Source organism: Phasianus colchicus, chromosome 5 (genome assembly GCF_987193195.1).
Source record: "Phasianus colchicus chromosome 5, bPhaCol1.hap1.1, whole genome shotgun sequence".
Classification (NCBI taxonomy): domain Eukaryota; kingdom Metazoa; phylum Chordata; class Aves; order Galliformes; family Phasianidae; genus Phasianus; species Phasianus colchicus.
The window spans coordinates 39833398-39856469 of record NC_143440.1 but is presented as its reverse complement, the minus strand read 5'-3'; the positions used below and the strand labels follow the sequence as shown (position 1 = coordinate 39856469).

The following is a 23072-nucleotide window of genomic DNA, read 5'->3' as shown; positions in this document are numbered from 1 at the left end:
TTAAATCCACTTCATTTATCCATTGTTCAGACTGTCCCCATTTTCTTCCAGCCCACTTGACCCTCAGACCCCAAGATGTCCTGCTTACCTGCCAGAACAAGAGATGAGAAGACCACCACAGGCAACAAACCCCTTTGCAGACAAAAATTTGTGTAATGGAACAAGTACATGCTTCATTTCCCCATCACTGGCTTATATTGCACATTCTTTTATCTTGAAACCAACAAAAACTTCCACCCAAAACAAATTCTGCACTTAAATTCCCTTCATTTTCCTCACAAATTAACAACACTGAGTGTACAGCTAAACATTGTTAAAAATAAATAATCAAGCGTTCCTTTCTATCATGATAAATAAATATCCTCATCCTAGGAAATTTTCACTTTTCCTTGTTCATATTTTGGAATGTGAAAGAAAAAAAAAAGCAAGCTGTGAGATCTTCAACCTCGGTTTTACCTCCCGGTCCCATTCTTTACAGTGTCCCTGCTAATGGGCAAACAGAGGCCAAGACACACACAGTAACACAGGCAGATGGACAGCTAGGCATCTACAAAGATTTACAGCTGCTTCTGCACTTTCACACACTACTTTTCTGAGATAGGCTTTATTCAATAGGGAACCTATGTATGCAAGTTATACATACACACAAATTTATCACACAAATATATACAACCCCATTCCTCACTTTCAGACATTCCTTCTTTCCTCATTATCTGGATGCACCTAGATACCCATTCCGGTAGATTCACTACAGAAGCCAAACTATGATCTCATATTTTCAGATCATTACAGCGAGTGTTCAGATCTTTACAGGAAATAGAGTGCAATAAAGCAAAAGATTTAAAAAAAAAAATAAAAATACAAAAAAAAAATCAAAATACATAAATTAATTTAAAAAAAAAGAAAAAAAAATCGCTGCCTAACAGGGCTACACCACCTGCAGCTTGTACTCTGACCATGGCTCTATGTCCACCAGAGCACAAGAGGGAAAAGCCCGTGTATGATTTTACATGTCTGCACTCTGTCTCATTTAGTATTTGAGCACTCTTTGTTCTCTGTCCAGAGGTCTGGAGCCCTTTGCAGACACATCTCAGAGGGGGCCGCCCTCTTCAAGGAAGGGATGGAAAAAGAAGCAAGTTTCAGCAACCCCCAGCCTGGGGTGACCCAGCCCACCCTGCCCACATGTCCTCCCTGCTGTGCTTGTTCCGTTTGCCCTTGGAATGCTATCACTTATTATCACGCTGACTTCTCCAGATGGGGCATTTTGGCTATTGATCTGATAAATAAACAGCCTGCTCGCTCGATCAAAATGTTATTTTGCATTTCAATTACTGTTCACTAATGCAACCTTCATCCCGCCAAGAGTGCTGCTGGCAATGACACTCGACCTGGCACAGGCGTTTGCAAGCAAATTCGGCAGCGCCTGCTGCAAGCACCTAACGGGATTACCAACCTCCATTAGACTCATAGATGGAGAAGGAGATGGACAGGCAGTACTGGGCTGAGAGGGGAACAGATGCATGCAGAATAGATGTGAGACACCTGGACAAGAGGTGGGGATAGGTAGAAGCAGAAATCCATTTACGACAGAACTTTGCCAAATATTTTGATGTTGGGAGGTCTCAAAAGCTAACTACATCCCCTCCAGCCACCTCCCCTGACAGTTCATAGCAGATAGACTGAGCTCACTGTGTGTGAGCCATGCAAGAGTTCAGAGCAATGGGAAATGGAAATCAATGTCTGGTGATGAGCCAGCAGTAAGCACTGCAAATCCATCAGAGCAAACAGGGCCATTTCTGAAGCAGGTTTTGCAGCCTAGGCCCACTCACATTCAGCTGCATGAGATACGCAGTGTGAAAACCCGAAGGGAAGAAACCCTGTCAGTCCTTGACATTTCCTCCAATAGAGCAGGAAGTACCAAAAAGAGTAAGAAAGGGGTACCCAGTTCTGTTGGTAAGATATGGATCTTTAGCAGGTGTTGGTCTCTACTGATTCAGCATTCTGTTCACACCAGGGAATACTTTGCCAAATCCCCAAACTGATTTCACTCAAAGCCAACCAGCAATGGGAAACACAGCACAGCAAATCAGCGAGTGGCCACCAGCAGCGAGGTCAGGCATAGCTGTTTGGTTAAGAGGCTGCTTTTAGGCCTGAGGTCTTCTATTCACATCATGTGCTTCACCAGGTAGCCTTGCTGTAGCTGTTTCAGCAGCAGACTCTTACTGTATGATGCAGAACACACCTTGCCCATCAATTTTTTTCCCCCCTAAATTTCTAAACGCAATTTAACATGTATCATAAGCTGACCCAGTCATTCAGCATGCAAGTGGTGCTAAGTCCTGTCACCAACCACTGTATAGCATATAGTAAGGTGTTGGATTTAGCTCCCAGGTGACAAAGTAATATACATAGTCAAGAAAGCGTATTTATTGTTATTTCAAAAAATCCTTTGTTCTTTCACCAGAACTTGACTAGCTTCCATTTCATTACCAGACAGCATCCAGACTGAAACTGCCAGTCATCTATGAGTTAAAAATAAACAAACCCACATAACGTCCTGACATTATATAAACGTAATGCTAAGTATAACACAATGAATGAAATCAATGTGATGCATAAGGACAGGATCTATAACTCCACACACTCACACTTCATCTGCTTTGTGTGCCTGGCTCCCTCTGCCCTTGGCAAACCAGGCATGTCCCCAGCCACCTCTCTGGTCAGGTCTGAGTGGATCTCCTTGTTCACATGCTGCTTTGTAGCTCAATCTATTGGAAGAGTCTTATCTAGAAGTAGAGTCACTGATCCGTTTTGCACTAGATTACATTTCTCCTCAGCACTAGGCACCAATGCCCCAAACACAGCCCAAGGACCATATATATGTTATTGCTCCTAGTCACTGGTTCTGTACTTACAACACAGAACAGTCAGATATAAGGTACTAAGTACTCATAATGCAGCCAAAAAGTCTCATACTCTAATTCCAATCTCAATGCTAATTTTGTAGACCAGCTACGTCACTGCAGAACTCCAAAACACTGCTTCACCAACTGAAAAGCAGAGATATGGTCCTGAACAACCTCTCAGGAGCACCAAGAGCGTTAATCAGCAACTATGCTTGAAAGAATGGAGCATATAGATGAAAGTGTTAAATAGGGTAATGGGCAGATGAGCTTCTATGTTCAAGTGATGGCCTGAGGATGAGGCTGTTGATGTAGTCTACCCAGACTTCAGCAAGGCCATTGACTGTATTTTCCCCAGTATTCTCCTGGAGAAGTTGACACCCCATGGCCCAGACAGTTACAGTCTTTGCTGGGTAAAGAACTGGCTGGATGGTTGGGCTCAGAAACTGGTGGTAAATGAAGTTAAATCCAGCTAGTGGTAATGACTGCTGTTCCCCAGGGGCAGTACAGGGGCTTGTCCTGCTTGACATCTTTATTGTTGACCTGGACGAGGGGATTGGGTGCATCCTCAGCAAGTTTGCACTCCGCACTGGAAGGAAACGTCGGTCTGCCTGAAGGTAGGAAGGCCCTGCTAAGGAATCTGAACAGACTGGATCACTGGGCTGAGGCCAACGGGATAAAGTTCAACAAGACCAAATGTCTGGTCCTGCACTTCGGTCACAACAACCCCATGCTCCAGGCTTGGGGCAGAGTGGAAGGAAGTCTGTGCAGAGGAAACGGACCTGGGGATATTGGTCGTTGCTTAGTTAAACAGGAGCCAGCAGTGTGCCCCAGTGGCCAGGATGGTCAGTGGCATCCTGGCTTGTATCAGAAATAGTGTAGTCAGCAGGAGCAGGGAGGTGATTATCCCCTGTACTCTGTTGAGTACAGTTTTGGGTCCCTTCTACAAGACATCGAGGCCCTGGAATGTATCCAGGAAAGGGCAAGGAAGCTGGTGAGGGGACTGGAGCACAAGTCTTATGAGGAGCAGCTTAGGGATCTGGGACTGTTTAGTTTGGAAAAGAGGAGGCTCAGGGGAGACACTATAGCTTTCTACAACTCCCTGAAAGTAGGTTGTGGTGAGGTGGGGGTCAGCCTCTTCTCCCAGGTGACAGCAATAAGACAAGAGGGAATGACCTCAAGTAGTGCCAGCAGATGTTCGGGTTGGATATGAGGAAAAATTTCCCAGAAAGAGTGGCAATGGAACAAGCAGGGCTGCCCAGGGAGGTGGTTGAGCCACTGTTCTTAGAGGTGTACATGAAACGTGTAGATGTGGTAATAAGGAACACAATTTAGTGGGCAATATCAGTGGTAGGTGGACAGTCGGACTAGATGATCTTAGAGATCTTTTCCAACCTCAATGGTTCTATGATTAGCAGCAGAATTTGAACATCCTTCTTCAGCACTGTAGCCCAGAGCTTAGCTTGTGTAAGAAGTAGTTACAGTTTTCTTGCATGCAAGCTAGCCAGAGAGGAATTGGATTCACAAATCTGTATTATACAGATCAATTCTGACCTCCTCTTGCATCTGACTGCCCTTTATACTGAATCCCCTGTGACCCAGTCTACACAATAACCTTATCTCTAATACTGCCTAATCCTATCTCCAGTTCCCTGGGTGCTATTTCACATACCAACTGTCTTCTGACCACACCACCATACAATCCATTTTTATGTTTTCCTTCACAGCTAAACTTTGCTAGAAGTTTTTCATCAAGAACTTACTGTGTTAAAAAAAGATTTTCTATTTTCTTACAGAAAAATGTCCAATTTTGTTTTGTACTGTAAGATTTCCAAAACAAGCATAAACAAAGTGAGATGCTTAGTTTTGCTTTGTTCCTAGTACTTTGTTTACTCTTTCGTGTGCTGCCTTGTGTTCTTTGACTGGCCAAGCACGCACTGTTTGAAGAACATACTGTAAAAAAAAAAAAAATTGTGACTTTTCTCAAAATAAACTTCAACAGATTTTCTACTCAGCTTAAAATTTCATGTTGCAGCCAGATTTAGGATGAAACAACATTGGCACTCCTTGCATCTTGCACATAGCCCTCTGCTTGCTCTTCACGGAGCAGGTCTATTTTCTCTGTACTTAATCAAAAGCACATATGTTCTAATGTACATAGAGATGTTTTTATACACTTCTTATGTTGTCCTCTTCAGTGAGGCAGCTTAATGAAACAAATAAACTATGTCTAAATCACCCAAAAAGTTGGAACTCTACATAAAGGTTCTGGAATTCAAGACTGTGGTGGAAGCTGTGACATCAACTCATGTAAAACAGTCATTCTGTATTACTCAGCCTTTTTACATGGTAGGGATTAACCATGTGTCAAGGAGCATCACACAGCCAAAAATCAACCCCTCTGTTTTGAAAGCTGAACTGGAGAAATTTCAATCTGCTTTTCCATTTGGTGCCTTTTAAGCTTTACCCCATTATTTCTGCATCACAATGAAATGACTGCTGGCATGTGATCAGAAACTCAGAAATCCTGGCTCCCTATCAACTTACAAAAATTGACCTGGACATTTTATCCACTTTGATGAGAGCATGAATGAAACTTCTTTCTCATTCACTCATGAGGAATGCTGCTGCTTAGCACCAGCACAAGTACTTCACTTTACAACCCACCGAGGAAAAATTGTTGAAATTAGTATAAATATCTTACCTGCTATCTGAATCCTATCCAGCATTTTGTAGTGACAGTCAAAATAAGTGACAAGTGGTTGGAACAAATCCTACCTCTCCGTTTAAGTCTTGATCCAACTGCCACTGAAATTAAATAGATTTTTTTGTTGATCTGAACAGGAGTTGAACTTCAGGATTAGAAGAGTTATCTGAATGTTGAACACTGCAGCTATCCCACTCCCTCCATTGAACTTCTAACATTCTTCTGGACATTTGCCTTCTAATGTAAAACCACAACTTCTACAAGGACATTTTCACTTCAAATATTCCTCGTTTCCCTCTGGGAAAGATAAGTTGTTTTGCTTATTTGAAATAAAAGTATGTTTGATAACCAAGATCCTATTCCTAAACCATGGTGCATAGTGAATCTGTCCACACACCTCCATCTTCTGGTGCTATGCTGAGCAGGTGACTGGCCTAAGCATCCCTTAGAAATGACACTGCTGTCAGCTGTAACAGGCTTGTCCACCCTGTGCAATTCACTCCAGAGAGAAACAAGAGAAACAACAGGCTCCCTACAAAGGTCTATCAGAGATCTAACAGAAACTCATAGTTAGCAGATAAACAGCCCAAGCCCTAGGAACCTCTGACAATTATTCTGCTTGCAAAGAAGAGATCTGTGTTGAAGCAGTTTTCTTACTTTCTACTTTTCCACCCAACAAAGAACATCATTCTCAAAACAGGATGAATTGAAGGAATCCAAGCTACAAATCAAAGAGCAACAAGTAGCAAAACCATCTCCAGAAAGAATTCCAGTCCACGGGGTTAACAGCAGCTACTTAATAGGAAAAGCACTGCTTATCCCAGATATGCCCAAACAGCCTGTTCTGGTGCAGAGGTACCAGCTGCAGTGCTACTTGGCATCAATAGCAAACCTGGTACAGAATAGGCTGGATCAGAAAGGGAGCCACATAAACTGGACTGCAGTGCTAAGAGAGGCTATTCCTGACTGTGTACAAAGCCAGTGCAAGCATCACAGAATCACAGAACGGCCAGGGTTGGAAGGGACCTCAAGGATCATGAATCTCCATCCCTCCTGCCACATGCAGGGCCACCAACCTCCCCATTTAATACTAGACCAGGCTGCCCAGGGCCCCATCCAACCTGGCCTTGAACACTTCCAGGAACGGGGCATCCACAACCTCTCTGGGCAGCCTGTTCCAGCACCTCACCACTCTCTCTGTAAAGAACATGAATATCAGTGTTTGTTTTTCTACATTTTCTGTGGATAATTTAGCTGTTTAAGTTCCTGACAAATCTGTAAACTCTTTAAAGTTTCTCTGTCCTAGCAGAACTGCTGGATGGATTTTCAGACCATGAGTGGTTGAGAGCGAGTCTTTTGATATGGACATTCCAAATACTAAAAGGAAACTGTCAGATTTGGTACAGCAAAAGTCTCACACAACAACAACACGAGATCCCTCCAAGGTGACTCATGGCCTATAACCCTGCTGGTAGGATACACAACCAGTCAGATTTGGGACAAGGTTGTAAATATGAAGCATACTTCCTGCAAACCTATACTCATTTTGGAAGACTAAAACAGAGAATCAAATTGTACTGTCCAACTTCAACCTTAACAATGGAAAACTTAGCTGTTTTGCAAAAGCACTGATTTGTAAACCAGACATCACCCAAACCTTGGAACTTCTTTCAGTCCAGATAGATTAATATTGGTCAAAACTAGTTAAAAAACACTGTCTTGACCTCTAGCAACGAAGTACATACAAAAAGCACTCTGCACTGCAACCCTCACTTCACATAGCACTTGGAAAAGTCAAGTCTGGAGCAGCAGCAGACGGAGAAGGGGGTTATGGATTCTGGTGTATACTGTCAGAGCACTGTTTATTCTAATCAATCAACTGAAAAAGTAGCAGCTGAGAGTAATTATTAATAATCGAGTAAAATTGGATTATTTCTCTGCACTGCAGTGTTGTCTGGATTGAGAGGCTGGTATAGAAAAGTTCATCAGAGCAAGCTACTGCAGTAAAATTGCTGACCTCAGCAGTTCATCAGAGAAGGTGGAAAAGGGAACCTCAACTAAGCATATGAACAATGCAATCTGCTCTGCATGAGGTATAACAAAAATAATTATTGGAAGGCAGCTGAGTCTGGACAGTCAAATCATCATATAGCCAGCTGTATATCCAAGTGACAGTAGTACGACCTACTGCCAAAGCTTTTCAGTTCAGAGGGATTTGTTTTTTGTGGCTCTTCATTTCTGAAAGTCAGCTCTCTATTCCAGACACACTGCCTGTAAGGAAGGGGTTCGGATCTTGTGTGAATATTGTGTGAATATGTTTTGCCTTCTGTGCAGCTGTTGTCTTGGTTGATCTTATTCTCAAGCAATGGAATGGAAACATTGCATTATACAATGCATGCAATGTATACGTGCAATATGATAAAATATGCGTTAGAAAGGACCACTATACCAAACACTCTGCAATATACTCAAGTCTGGATATTTGATGTTTGCCTAAAACAACCACGATGTGGCACCGCACAGAGATATTCTTACCCACAAACACAAATACTGAACCATGACTAAATAACTTGCACTGTTACTGCAAAAACAACGGCTCAGCAACTTCATTAACTAACTTGCAGACAAAATTGTATTAGCCATTTGTGTCCATGAGTGCCTTATCCATACAATTACACACGTATCTTTTAAGTGCTTTGCAAACAAAATTTAGGAGCCTTCATTTGAAAATTTAACTCAGACTCAGTATTAACAGTCACACTGGGTAAAAACCAGAGTGAACCTTCCCTTGCAGTAAATGGAATTGTATCCATGCACAAAATTTAAGCTGCAAGCCCTAAACTCCCAGTAAGAAGAATACTGCCCAGTTACATGGGGAATACACTGTTGCTACTGGAGAAAGCAGAATTTAGAGTTCTTTGACATCTGTGTGAACAAGACCTCAGCCAGACAACAACTGAATTATCACAGCAAACATTTTCTAACAACTTACTAATTACATTTTCAAATTAAATATTTACTTCTATCATGAGTATTTCTGTATCATCAACAGAGTCTGTTATTTCCCCATTAACTTCAGCAATTTCTTAACCTTTACTTAAAGGGTGCAGGACAGAATCTTGAGAATTTCAGTTTCCTCAGAACTTCTGGATGATACACAATGCTACACGACCTCCCAGCACATCTTACAGGAACAAAGGATATGACGAGCAAAAGCTTTTCCTCATTACCTGCAGCAAAACATTGCTTTCAGTGTCCCACTGCAAACACCAGGTATGATAGTCCACTTATTTCTAACATTTATATTTTTTTCTCCATTTCGGGAAGCGAGGAGAAAAGAGAGATGTAGCTTAATGTTTTTCTTTGAGTCAGATCAGTCTGGAAAAGTTCTGATAGCATGGATCATCTACCAGAATAGAAGCACTAACTGCAATGTTAGTGTCTGCTTTAGACATCAGCAGGTAGGAACAGAACAAGAAGAAACAGCGCTGGCTAGTCAGCACTCCAGGTCCTCTACTTGTGTGGGAAGAAAGGGTTTAGTCCGCCTTGAGGTTCACTTTGCTCTCCCAGTTTGTGCAAGACCAGAAATCAATCAATTGCACTCCTCCTTTTCCTGGGAACCACTGCAGGAATATCGTGCCCAGGATCTTGTTTAAATCCACGACTCTTCTCTGTCAAGTCAATTCCTCCTATCCTCCCTCAAGCCCCCCCAAAAAACATCCCCTCCCCCTCTCCCTGAAAATGGGTCTTCTGAGCTCGTTTTGCTAATGTATTCTCAAACCAAATTAGGGGCCCTGACTCTCGGTGAAGTTCGTGAGTTAGTCGCCGCGATGCACTGAATTAAAGATACCATCTCGGACTCAAATCAGATTAGAGCCCACACACACACATGCAAAAGCCCACTTTCTAATCAATTTTATAAAGGGCCTTCAGCAGAGATACACTAATGGTATTGAGCTAAGATCTTTAAACTAAGTCTGCAAGAAGTCTGCGGAGATAAAATGCACACTGTATTAAAGAGAAAGCTCTTCACTGCGCCCTTCCCACTGGGAACCCAGCACACACTGGAAGAGCACCTCACAGCACTAAGCAGCTCTCCTGAACCCAAGACGTTCCCTCCCACCCTCCTCCGTTTTTTCCCTCCTGCAGACCTTTCTTTCTTTCACTTATTGTCAGGTTGCAGTAGAAGGTTCCTGCACAGTGGGCAGAGGAGATGGGATCTACGATGCCCTGGTATGTGCTAGAAATTAGACATAATGAAAACATGCAGATCTTTTTAGACCTTTTCCATAAATCTATAATCAGTGGGTGAGTGATCACCTGCTCAGGTTCAATCAGAGTTCTACTTCAATGCAGCTGCCTGCAATCACCTACAAGATGCGAGGCACTGCCCTGCTGGTTGGTACATGTAACTGGGGATGCCACAGCAGCCACCTGCTGAGAGTCATTGTATGGCAAGGGGCTCCCCTTACAGCTGTAGCTGTGCACACCTGGTTTCTTCACATCCTCCTGTCCTCAGGTATCTCTGGTTAGCAGTAGAAAGTCTCATGTGTGGCATCACATTTAGCTCTCTGAAGCCAACTCTGGGAATTGAAATGTGGAGCCCAGAAAAGGAAGAGCAAGATAACATAAAATAAAAAATTGTTGGGCAAGATTGCCCACAGATGGTGGCTTTGAAGGGAAGGCAGAAGAAAGGGTTTATAAAAGAAGCTGAAATTGGTGATTTAACAGTAGTTGCAGCAGTTGCTTGGCCACCAACAGACAGGGAAGAAAAGCAAACAAGACTGTTTTTGCAAAGTGTTCTGTGTCAGACTGGGAAGCAATTTTTTGCTCTTCTTCAATATTTTCAGTAAAAGCACCTCAAAATATTTCACAGGCTACAAAGTCATATCTCAGAATCCAGCATAGTAGCTACTCACTGTGTAAGATGCTGCTTCTAAGAAAAGGATGAGCAAACATGCTAAGGTAGCAGAAAACCTGTGTCATAATAACAATCCCATCAAAAATAGAAATTCCTCTTCAGCTATGAGAAAAAAATGCTTCTAAGATTCTTAAAAGTTCTCATGTGCTCAAGATTTTCTTCATTTCTGAAACTCTACCTAGCTAATTGAATTGTGATACTCTGCATACACAGCAGAAATTCCCCTCAAAATATTGACAGAAATACATCAAACACAACATACATTTCTCTGAGTAGCTAACATACACACTAGCCTAACAACACACTGCAATGGACCACCTGAACTTTCAGAGGACCAGCCTTGAAAAAAATGAGCCTTCCTTGCAGTTTTTGGACAGGTGACAGCTCCTAGAGCTGGGCAGGACACCAGTGTCCTCCTGCAGCATAGAAAACCCCAACAGCAACAATTTGCCAAGATCTTGAGCTCTGCCACACTATTAGCACAGAACAGTTTCTCAGAGTTCAGATAGGCTCTGTTCTCCCTGAGACAGCTTCAGGCCTCACACTACTGTGGAGCTTTGTAATGTTCACGTGCTGAGGACTATGCCAGTTTTCAATGCAATTAACCTTTGCAGCCTAATGAAATGGCTCTATTGGCTATGGTGGCAGCAAGGAGCCCCTTGACACTGGCAGGCTCTTGAGGATGGGTTATCAAGGTTGCAGAGCATCACTGCTCCACTTCTATCTGCAGGCTGCAGCTAATCAATGCCAGACCTGAAAGGAGCAGGCAATGCCAGCCTCAGCACCACATTCCAACACCACATCGATCCCTGAGAGGAGAGGGGACTTGTCTGTGCCCACTGATCTGCTGTGTCACAGGCAGAATTCTTCCAGGAATGTACTCGGCAGCATAAGCATCCAGCTGGGAGAAAGGGGAAAATTCCTCAGGTGAGAAAGAGTTACCTCATATATGATATATAACTCATATATGATACCATGGCAGCAAACTGTCCCGTGGCTTAGCAGATGAAGCTTAGGGCTTTTGTGCTTGCTGATTTACCCGCCTTAGCTGAAGTACAATAGGCACATCAATACTCTCAGGGCTGGGTGACAACTGTTGTACTCCAAGGACTGAATTTTCTTTCCTCCCAAGAAACAAAACTACAGTCCATGCATAAAGAGGCCTCTCATCATGCAAGACTAACAGCTTCCTTCTTGTCCATCTTTGTTGCTCTTCTTTCAATAAAGCTTGCTTTTGCTTTCTGGCATTTTCCAAATATAGGATACATCTTTCAAACATAGATCTGACTGAAATTTAAAGATAACACATAATCCCAGAATCAACTGTTCTGTTCCACTGTGAGAAAGATATCCAAGACTCTGCTTCACACCCTACTTGAAACTTTTGTTCATTTTCATGAACTTGCTCAGTGAAAAATAAAGAAAGGGAAGAATAGCTACCGACAGGCCGGGCTTAGGAGCTTTGAGGTATTTTTTATGTGCACCTCCCTCTAAGAGATTTTCTTGCTGTCAGTGATATATGGTCCCAGGACCGAGTAAAGGCTGTTGAATGACATCCTGTCACAACCAACTTAGGTGCTGCTGGTGGTGGCAAGAGATAAACTTGAGTCATAGCTTTGCCCCAGTTACTAATCTGGGAAGTAATTAACTCGTCACTACTGCCTTTCTTCAAGTTACAGGCTCCCAAGAATAGCAGAGACACATAGCATTCACATTGGTAGAATTCAAAAGCCTGAACTTGTCCAGTTTGTGGCAGACCAAGGGAGAGGCCTGGCTGAGTGGAGGGGAGAAATGAACCTTCAAGCAGAGAAAAAAGGCACAAAGTCCTGGGATGCCCCAGGTTTCAGTGAAGAGTCAGAGCCAGGCCAGAAAGGTAGGAAAAATTGGGAGATGGGGTAAGAAAAAAAAACGAACACCAGAACTCTTTAGACTCCAAAAGACAGTAAAAAAGGAAAACAAAAAACATGCTCTGGTAACTGTAAATCAAAGGCAATCTGGATCAGTTTGCAGCAGATCTGCGTCAAAAGGAGTCTTTCAACAGGTAAGCAGGAGAAGCAAGAAAAACAGTGTCCTTTGTCTTCGGAACAGAGTATGAATAGATGCAGGGCATGGACAACACAATATAGATGCTGCCAGGGCAAAAAGGTCTCTAAAATAAATGCTTACACATGCAGTGCAATACACAGGGACCTGCTCTCAAAGGAGGATGTTTTCCAGAACTGCAGAACGTGCTTATCTCCATATCTGAGTATGAAAATCAGGACCACACATGCAGTATATGTTTATATACGTATAAATATACAGGTGCCTACTTGTAAAGAGGTAAAGGCTTCTTTGCCGTTCAGCTCCATTCAGCAGGAATGCTCCCATCTTTCTCTGACCTATGTCAAGGTAGAACAGGTACACTTGTGCTGCACTTAAGATTTCATCTAGACTATAGAGATTGAAAGTAAAGGACTTGGTATGCGGCACCCATCTCCAAGAATTTCTTTCCACTAAAACACAAGTAGAGAACAATCTCATTTGTGTGACTATGATAGGGCTGGCTTTATTATTAAATGCATTGCTGTCATTTAAAAAGTATTTCACAGACCCAAAGCGTTCATCTCATTAAAGTATCTTCTCATAAGAACTTGGATTCCAGAGACAGATTAAAGAAAGGAGACATTTCAATCCATAATTTACCAGCAGGGGAGAGAATCAGAGACTTAAGTCTTTGCTCAGATCACCTAAGGAACTTACAGAAGACCTGGGAACTGAGCTTTGATCCTGATCCCAGATTTATAGAATTCAACTTCCTTATGAAACAGAAGTTAGGAGAACAGCAGAATCAGAAGAGTTACTTTGCATGCTTCCAAGAGCATGAAGTATATTTAATTTATTGGTAGGGACAGAATACCACAGAAAATGAAATAGTTTTTTATTAAGAACCTACAACAATAACCACTACTCATCACAAAACCTTTAAAATTTGCTTCAAAACTCAGGTTAAAAGTACATCTAAAGAGTTTTCAGGATTTTTTTTTTTTGTTCCTTTGTGAAATGTTTGCTTACATTTATTTTTATTTATCTTAAGAAAAAAATCATTTTCACCGAGAAATGAAAACTATGCAAGGACAACTCATTTCAGCACAACTAGAAAAAAAATCAATTTCCTCAAGTTAAAGTTTTACTCTTCCCTTGAGAAAAAAAAAAAAACATCCTAGAGAGAATTCCCACCTGCTGGGAACATGAACCAGATAGAAAATTCAGCTCTCAAGAGCAGAAACATCCGCCTGAGTGCCTGTAAAAGGAAGTAAAGAGGGAAGGGATTCCTATCTTTCAGGCCAGAAAGCATCAACTCTGCACTCTGTAAGCACCGCAGCTAGGTTGGGGAGTCTGTGCTGCCATCTTCAGGGATGCTCGCTTTTTTCCATGACCCAAAATCACAGACGAAGGCAAACAAGAAGGAACGCATTTCAACATACAGACAGATGACAAGGAGATGACAGCTCCACTCTTTTCCCTCCAAGATTGCTGGGTGCCTTGTGGAGAATCATGGAAATTAAAACTGGGAGAGCCAAATAAATCCTGCCTTGTCTATACATTGCCAGGCTGCAGTAAAGCTAATAATTGGTGCCTAGACCTGTCCGATTTCTCTCTATTCTCCTAATCCAGAATAGGATTGGGTGATTACTCAGTGTACCTCAATAGCAGATTCTCAGTTGATGCTAATAACCATCTTCTTTACAAAGCAATTTCAAAAAGAAAGAGAGACCCTGACCCCTTCCCACTGGGCTGAATTAAAATGAAACAGTTAATTGTGTGCCCACAGGGTACTCAAAGTACTGTTTTGTGAGAATATATCACAGGTATTCAAAAATTTCATGTTCGTGTTATTCTTCCTCAGACTAAACAGCTAGATTTGAGATGCTGTGGGGATAAATGCTGCATAATAGCAAAAGTAAATTGAAGAAGACAAATCAGAATCTCCTTGTTTCTGACCAAGCGGTCATATATGTATCTCAAATCATTCTAAAGTGCCTTTTAACGTGTGCAACTCTTTCTTGTTTTTTTTTAAAGGACAACCCATCCTACAGAGTTGTGAACTCTGTCATTTCCCTGATTTTTTACCTTGCCACAAGTATTTCACATTTTTTTTTTCCGAAATTGCTTCACAGCCACAGTGTCTTTGCATATCACATATTACACAACAAAATTCAACTTATCAATGCTGTGTTTTCAGGTTGAAAATCATGTGTCTGTTCCCCAGCTGCTATGCTGGGGACTTTCCTTGCTGGTCATAACACTGAATGAGTGCAAGCCATGCTCTTCAGATCTCCATTGCCCTCTGGCCTCACAGCCCCCCAGTAAATATGACTGCTCCATCTTCTCAACGCATCTACATGACAGAATAAGAAATAATGTTTTTATTCAAATTAAGCACCAACTATAAGCTCCTACGTAGGTCAGTATAATGGCTGAAGGTTAGAGATAAAAAACTGTACTATCCTGTTTTATTAACAACCTATTCTTGCTTAAAGCTTTTGGCTTTGTATTTTATTTCACCTAGGATACTGTTACTACCTCACAAAATTGAAGACTTCCTAAGAATGACTTAGGTCATTTTAAAAAAATGACGATTTACAGTGAGTTAGAAGCAACTCGTAGTGCTTATCAACCACAAGGACTTGAGCTGCTACTCAAAGTGGCATGTACAGTAAGGGACTGTTCCTCTCATCTCTCTGAGACCTAATGCTTACAGCCCAGGCCCAACAATTGAAAGGAGGTTATGTCCTGTTGAGACTGTAACAGCAAATAAGTAATAATGTAAATTTCCGAGTTGAAAGTTAATCAGAACTAAAGCATCCACCCAATAACCAATACTGCAGTGCCACTACGGGTGCCGGGCTGAGATGTCGGCAACAACTCTGGCTCTCCTAACAGAAGAGACTGCTACTGGAAAAGTTGATTGAACAGAGCAGAAAGCAGTTGCTTTGCTGATGGATTATTTTTAAGCCATTCCACAAGATTTAATAGACAGCCTCTCCTCAGATCGTGCTAGCCCTTTTGGTGATCCATCACATGCAACACATTGCCAGCCTGGTCCATCTGTTTTCAGCACCTTTCCAACATGCACCTGCCTTCCTCCATGCCATCCCTCACTTCACAATGGACTGGTTGATGCTGCCTTACAGCAAGCACCCACAACACTTACTTCTACAAGACCTGCACTACTAGAAGCACTGACAGGGAGCAGCTCACTAATGATGGGTGAGATGCACAATGAAGGACTCACACTCATTTCAAAATCTTCCAAAAACATAAATGCACTCACAATCAATAAAATTGGGCAGATTGCTTTTCTTTTCCCAGTCCTGGCTTGCTGCTGGGCGGGGGGGGAAACAGAACTAGCAAAGCCTTTATTCACTTGGCTTTCTGATCTCTCTGCCTCACTGCTTTTCTGACTCGTGCCAGGCCCCAGGGCAGCGCCACCTCTCAGCACACGTCTCGCAGCAGGCAGCATGCCGCGGCCCAGTCCTGGGAAGAGGCATTCCTGGTATTGTCCTTGGGGAAACTGCAAAGCTGCTGTTCTGCAACTCCAAGTCTGAACACAGCTGGGGAGGAGTGCAGCACACTGGGTTTGTGGGGCTGCACAGAGGCAGACACAGGACCAGATCCAGAGGGGACAGCAGCAGCTCGTGCCGGCCACTGCAGAGTAGCATGAGCAGAGACAGCACAAGGCAGCTTACCCGAGCAGTGCTTCAGTTGGTGCAGTAATATCAGCCTCACACTTTCATGAGTGCTAAGTTCACACAAAAATGTTTTTTTTAAAACCCACCACAGGCGATTAAGCTGTGATCTAGATTAATTAGCTGCCATATTTCATGTTTAAAACCAGAACTGGCCTGTGGTGACACTGAGGAAACTTATAATTTTTTCACTCGTATCTAACGGCCTCTGGTTTTTCACGCTGCCTGGAGGCAAAGAGCTGCTCTCAGCCGCACGCTGCTGGGCCAGGCTGCACTGCACCCACTGCCAGCAGGCATTCTGCCGCACTCCTGGGATGGGTGAGGGTGGGGAACCAGAGATCTCCTGATAGAAGTGCTGACCCTGCTGTAACCCACGTGCCCCAAGCAGCATTGCTTCAGTGTTGAAAACAAAAGATTGATGAATTGTATAATTTACTTTTATCGCTGTTAATTTTTCTGAGTGCTGCTGGTTGGTAACTCCTGGAAGCTAACAGGCCCTTTTGGCCACACAACATTTACTCCATCACCGCAACTGGAGGCTAAAACTGTGTCCTTGCCCTTCTGAGGGATAAGGGATTGCGACAACGCGCATCAAGGAAAGGACATGTCTCACAGAGGTATAGCATTTCTGCATAGAAACAAGGGTTCACCTTCTGCCTCCTATTTCCTGTGAAGGTCTTTCACTTTGCACCTTTAAATCCTTAAATAAAGAGGAGACAAGCAACAATTCTGTTTACACAACATCAGAGGTTAGCTTTACCAAAACTAAGTTGAGATGCTAGGCTCTCCTCTTCAGCCTCTATTTTGCTCCCTGTCCATTAAAATTATAACAAATACTGTTCAGTCCGCCTCTCCAAAGCATCGTTCAACAAGGAGGCTACAGGTAGTGCCTGGTAATCTGCAACACAGCACTGAGACTGGAAACCAGCAACAGTCTGTGGAATGGGCCAGAAAAATCTTTACAAATCAGCTGTTGTCCTCAGTTTCCTCCTTTTCCAGCTTATTGAATGCAAGTTGCTTTTTCGCTCAGGGTTATTCTATAATATTTCTATCACACTGAAAAGTACAGCTGAGCTATTTCTTCTTTCACACTAAGTCAGTATTGCTCTAATTCACACCCAAGGCTGCACAGGTCTCCCACTCCACCCTGCCATGCTGCACTGTTCCTGCCTTCTCCGCTCCCTTGGAGCAGAAGAGCCGCACAGGCCTCCTACCAGCTGCTGATGTGCATCTTCCTTCTATAGTTGCAGGGATGCTAAACACACTGTAATAAATCTCTTCATCCCATGGGAACAGTTCACTTTCCTCAGGCCCCATGACATTACACACAGCAGCTCTTTCCAATGTCAAAAGCACCATTTCAAAGCTGCTCTGCTTTCTGAAAGACCCTGCTGCCCTATTTCTCTTCTCCAGCCTGTGCAGTTTACCCCTTGCACCACCCAGCTTTCAGGTTCCCCGCAGTAGGTGCAGGCAGCAGGATCTGCTCTCAGCCAGCAACAGAGGACACTGAAGGGCTGTCAGGTGGGAGGAACCCCGTGTGCTGGCATGGGCAGTCTCTACATGCGTGCCTCTTCCTTGCCTCACAAGGACATTGCCGACACTTTCTCTTTGTGGCAGAGAGACAAAGCAAGAGAATCTGCAAATTTGAAGGAAAGTCCAGTCAAATGGTCACGCACAGTGCCTGGAGAATTAAAAAGGTGAGAAAGAAACACAACAGTAGTTTCACAAGGTTTGACCCCAATTTTTAGACAAATCCTCATTCAATTTTAGCAGAGCAAACCTATGCATATGCTAGAAAATTTTCTCTTTCTTCCTGTCATCTCCCTTTCCCTTAAAGCCGTTGTATCCAAATTCCAGCTTTCTGCAGGAAGAAATGGTTCTGTATTTTCAGTGCACATTCAGTAATTTAAATGAGAAAAGTGGTCAGAAATAGATTTTTCCTACTATGCATCAGAAAGAAGCCTCAGTCAAGGCAAGACACAGACACAGTGACTGCTGTCCTGGGCTTTTTATTCACCATCGCTCTGTCACAGCGAGAGCTCAAGCTTCACGACCCAGATGTTATCCTTGCTTTTCTCTCCTCCAGCTCACCATCTCCAGTCAAACACAGCTCACACTGGAAGGATACTGTTTACAACCCAAAACGCTCAAGATCATTCTGCACCATCAACTCTCCTTCAGATCTCCTGTCTAGAACAGCAGGACACTGCCTGGCATTGCTTTACACAATTTCTAGCAGCATCAGGGGTTAAACAATACTACAGGATCAGATGGTGTTAAATTTATAGTTCCAACCCACAGGTAAATAACAGGGAGATTTTGCTTAAGACACAGTTTGTTACACTTGCCTTTTATTTTTTTTCTCAATTTTTCTCTACTGTTATAAAGATGTAATTGCTGTTGAGTTTGATGGCATTTACATATATATTTTTAAAAAGGTCTTGAAACAAGATTCAGGTCTGCACAGTTGTCTTGTTCTAGTCTCCTTTTTCCTTCGCACAGGCCTTCTTCTTCCATAGGTTTCATCTTCACAAATTTGGCAAAGGACATTCTCATCTAGAGCTCTCTGGAATTCTCCACGTGCTGGAATGCTTCTTTGGAGACCTGCTTTACTCTTCTGTGCTGTGTTTTTATCCCAATAATATTCTTTGCAACTTCAGCAAGTTCACACTTCACCTCCTCTCACACCTCATTTGGCATTTTGTCCTCTGTGCATTTTAGCAATGCATCAAACTGCTCCCCAATTACCACTATGTAGCCTTCCCCAACATATTCCAAATTATTCCCAAAGGGCTGAAAGAATAATTTCATGCATTGGAAGCACGAATCTTGAACTCTGAAGGAAGTAGCCAGTGATCTGAGGCACTAGCAGCACCTGGCAGAGTTTTAGATGAGGAAAATGACTCCCCATACAAAAATATAAGGTTTTATTGTTTATTTTCCCCTTCAATACAATCTCTTATATCAGTTCCAGGTATATCTTCCCCTACTGTGATGTTGAGTTGAATGGCCTAATATTAGTGTTGTGCCAGTTTTACACTTCCCTATGCCACCTGATTTTGACAGTTACTTGTCATTTACTCAGGTATAAATGACAGCCAATTCAGATCCAGAGCACCTTAGAAGACAGTTTTAAAAGTAAGTTCCCAAACATGCTTGAAGCTTGTAGATGGCTTCTTCATCTTGTGGCTTCTGCTTGTCTTGTTTCCCATATAAATTCTTTAACACCAGCCTCTTCCGTCAACAACACTGACAAGATTTCATGGTTGTTAGTTGCTTTCAGATGATGAAATAACCTGAAATAAATTACCTATTGCTGTGAGTCAAAGAGAACACGTGAGCACAGTAGTTGCTCCAGGAAGGCAGGCAGCAAGTACCAACTGTATCATTATAGGCAGAAAGTTTTTTATCTTGTGGAAGTTATTTTAATCTGATTTCCTCCTCCAAGGTTTTTCTCTATGATATCAAAGTTTTTTATTGATGGCTCAGTAGTCCACTTCATGAAAAGTGGCAAACCTTTATCCTAAGTCTCACACTGTGATGTATCAAAGATGCAGCAAGACCACTCTAATGTCACAGTACCAGAAGAAACAAGAGGCGCTGAAGACTGGGGTCAAGGTCAAAACAAGGCAATCAAAAAATGAATGGATTGCTCTCTGTTAAATCTGCACTTGATTGTTGCTCACTGATATTCATTTACTCTGTTAAGAACAGAATCATATTAAGCCATCTACTAGTAATGAAAAGATAAAGAGACTATTTCAAACAAGTATGCTGATATTAATAATATATAATGCAGACAAGGTATATTCTAGAACTCCATGAGAAATTAGCTACATAAATTCCTGCATCACCTGATGAGACAGAATTGATGCTCTCTGTGAAGTGGTTATGAATTTCAAGCCAATGTACCACCTGTGAATTCTTAACACAGGCTGCAGTAGCCCCACGATTCAGATCCTGATGACCCAATCACTCTCCCAGCTGCCCATCACCTACACAAGATACATCACAATACTCTGTGAGCTAGTAGGAAATACTTCCACACAGGCTTTACCTCAATTAATCTAAAATGTCTAGGAGTCACGTTACTAGGGATGGACTGGCAAACTAGATACTTTAATACGCCAGAAAATGGTTTGATAGGCTCAAATATAAAGAAAATCATGAGATTGCTTCATTTAGGAAACAAACATATCAAAAAAACCAAACGCATCAAAAGTAGTAAACACATCAGAGATGCACTCACAGATGGTAACGAATTTCTCAAAGACTACAAGGGACTAAAATGGGAAGCTACGCTTTTTCTCTCCTAATCAAGCTTCTTCACAATGAGATCACTCCTTGGCAGACACAGTGCCAGCTTCCAAACACTGTATTAGCAGGATGAGGAACAGAGTTTGCAGGACACGACCTGTGATGGATGTCACAAAGTCTCCTCAGAGGCTTCAAAAAATCCATGAAGATGGCAACGCTCTCCTAAAGCGGCAATAAGAGCACTGCCAAGGTGCCCAGGAGAAACCCAGGTGTACTTTCCAGAAGACAAAATAATCTGAATGTTTCTGAAGAGCCAGGCTCTTTCCTGTGAAAGGAAAGGTGTAATGGCTGGTCCCCGGCAGTTCCACAGCCCCCAAGCAGCAACGTGCAGTAGTGTTGAGTAGGGCTTTGCATGTGGCTGCTGAACTCTGTCAGTTCCCACCTGCACTGCAGCCATGGGCAGGTGCAGATAAAGCTTCTAGCCATCCTCCAGTACGGGAAGCCAAACTATTCTCCTTTCAAAAGACAGTTCTATCTATGCTACCTTTGTTTATACTCAAATTGAACAGGCAAGTCACCTGCAGGCTGCATATCAGTGTTGTTAACCTCCCAAGAATCCCATGTTCGCACATTTTCCCAGAACAGTTCAAAGACACAGATGTTGAGGCTCTTTAGTGTGACGTCAAACTTCTCTTACAGGAGGTGAAATTGCCACTTCAAGATGCTTTTCCCACCAAGGCTCTGTGTAGTCCTGGGAAGTTCTTCTGGAGCAGTATTTGAAAGAATTCATCCAGGTCTCCTCTTGCCGACTGGCCTCCTTCTTCTCTACACAGATATCCCATCTTCTTGATGAAACCCATATCAGGCTCAAGCACTGTTACTGAAACAAGCCACCTGTGTCCACTGGCTTCCCTTAACCTCTAACTTCAGATTCAGAAACTGAAATTTATTTTTTTTTATTTTTATTTTTTAAATGAAGTCTTCATCCCTCTGCTTCCTCACATAGCTGTTGCACAGCAGATTTCTCCAAGAGCAGGGTGAGATTTAGCATCAGAAAATTTTGGCTGCAAATTTTTCCTCTGTCTCAAAAGAATAATGAGTTTTCCTCTGCCCACTTTGTGCCAGTTACCTGCTTTCAGCACAGAACAGCCTGATGTCTGTACTGAACGCCGTGCCATGGTCAGCTAACTAGCAGAGGCAAGCTGAAGCTCAGTGGAATTTGTGCCTTCCTTGAAAGTACCAGCCATAGGAAAGCATCACAAACCATTCACGTACGGTATTTACCTGGTCCCTTTTCTATCTACAGATTTCTGAATCAAATAAATTATAAATTATCTCCTGAGAGAGAGTCAAGAACTTATAATAGACACCAACCGCCCAGCCTCTTTTAATCCATCCAATATTAGACCCGTTATTCATCGGGATAACAATCCTATTTGCAAATCAGCTACCTTTATCAGATAACCAACAGGAGCTAGTACAATATCTATTAGTCCAACAATATCAGCACCAAGATATATAACTGCTTCTGTACAAAAGCCCTTCTTCTAATCCTTCTTAAACTCAACAAGACTGATTGGTTTTTATTATTCATGAATTAATTTTTAACTCTTGCTCCAACAGGAGAATTGAACGTATAACATTTTGCAGACATTGAAGCAAAGAAACAGTAAGCTATAAAAGCAGTCCATCCAAAAGCAGGTATTTTTTCTTCTTTCAACAAACAATAAGGGGGAGAAGCTGCATCTTTTTTTCCCCCCAAACACCTGGGCAAAAATTCTAAGGAATATGAGTGTATTAAAAGTGCACAAATACTGCACCCGTGTATTGCATGAGCTTTTGGTTTTTCTTTCATAAATAAAAATGGCTATGGAATTGAATTGGTTGACAGTTTTAAAAATAAGTCCATATTAGAACATGAACTCAAGTGGGGAGATTCCTGCAGAGATGGTCCGTAGTACTAACAGATTAGTTAGGGCTTACAGCTTCTTCTGCAATGACAGTTCCCTAGCTATAACTGCTAGAAAAAAAGCAACTGCTCTGTTCTAATCTAAAGAATATATCCAAAGGAATAAAAAGAGAATAATCAGAAACACTGTAGTTATTGAAAAAGACACAAAGCACATCCCATCATCAAACAATTTCCAAAGCAAGCGATTCCATAAGGGAAACAACCTACATTCTGTGTCCTGCAAAAACAAAAACATTGAAAAGAAAAAAGAAAAAAATGTCCAGAATAACCAAAAATTGAACAAATAAAATTCCAAAGAGCTGACTTTTCTGGTTATGCCACAGGAGCCCAGCTTATAGCTTGCAAACCGTTTTTCAAATTCCTCTATGGCATTTTATTTGAAGAAAATCTTAGCTGATCTTCAAAAAAAAAAATAAAAAAAAAAATCACAGATTCCAAGATATATCAGTTTATAAACAGAACATCCATCGCCAGTTGTTTGATAGCACCTAATCCTAAATACTTGCTAATTATTATATCTATTAGTTGTAACAAAAGCACCAAATTTTTTTTTTGAAGTACGTATGACACACTTAGATGG

At 42.2% G+C, this 23072-nt stretch overlaps 2 protein-coding genes across 13 annotated transcripts in view; one reads left to right on the top strand and one right to left on the bottom strand.

Annotated features, from left to right (window-relative positions):
- The window catches only part of LOC116228972 (uncharacterized), a 155598-nt gene extending 147212 nt beyond the window's left edge, over positions 1-8386 (top strand). For 5 of the 7 annotated variants that reach the window (XR_016466994.1, XR_004166912.2, XM_090141417.1 and 2 more), the window contains one exon: positions 52-5599. Coding sequence is in view for 4 of the 7 variants with exons in the window: in XM_090141417.1 (XP_089997543.1) it covers positions 52-259 (208 nt within the window). In the remaining 3 variants the exon portion in view is untranslated. Of the gene's footprint in view, positions 1-51; positions 5600-5747 lie in introns of those variants that run through there. The other 2 variants (XR_016466998.1, XM_090141424.1) reach the window with 2 other exon arrangements.
- The window catches only part of ESRRB (estrogen related receptor beta), a 158119-nt gene that overhangs the window by 45035 nt on the left and 90012 nt on the right, over positions 1-23072 (bottom strand). Inside the window, exon 2 of one of the 6 annotated variants that reach the window (XM_090141413.1) lies at positions 5608-5711. The exons of the other annotated variants lie outside the window; for them this stretch is intronic. The gene's annotated coding sequence lies outside the window, so the exon portion shown is untranslated. The remainder of the gene's footprint in view (positions 1-5607; positions 5712-23072) is intronic. 6 annotated transcript variants of the gene reach the window in all.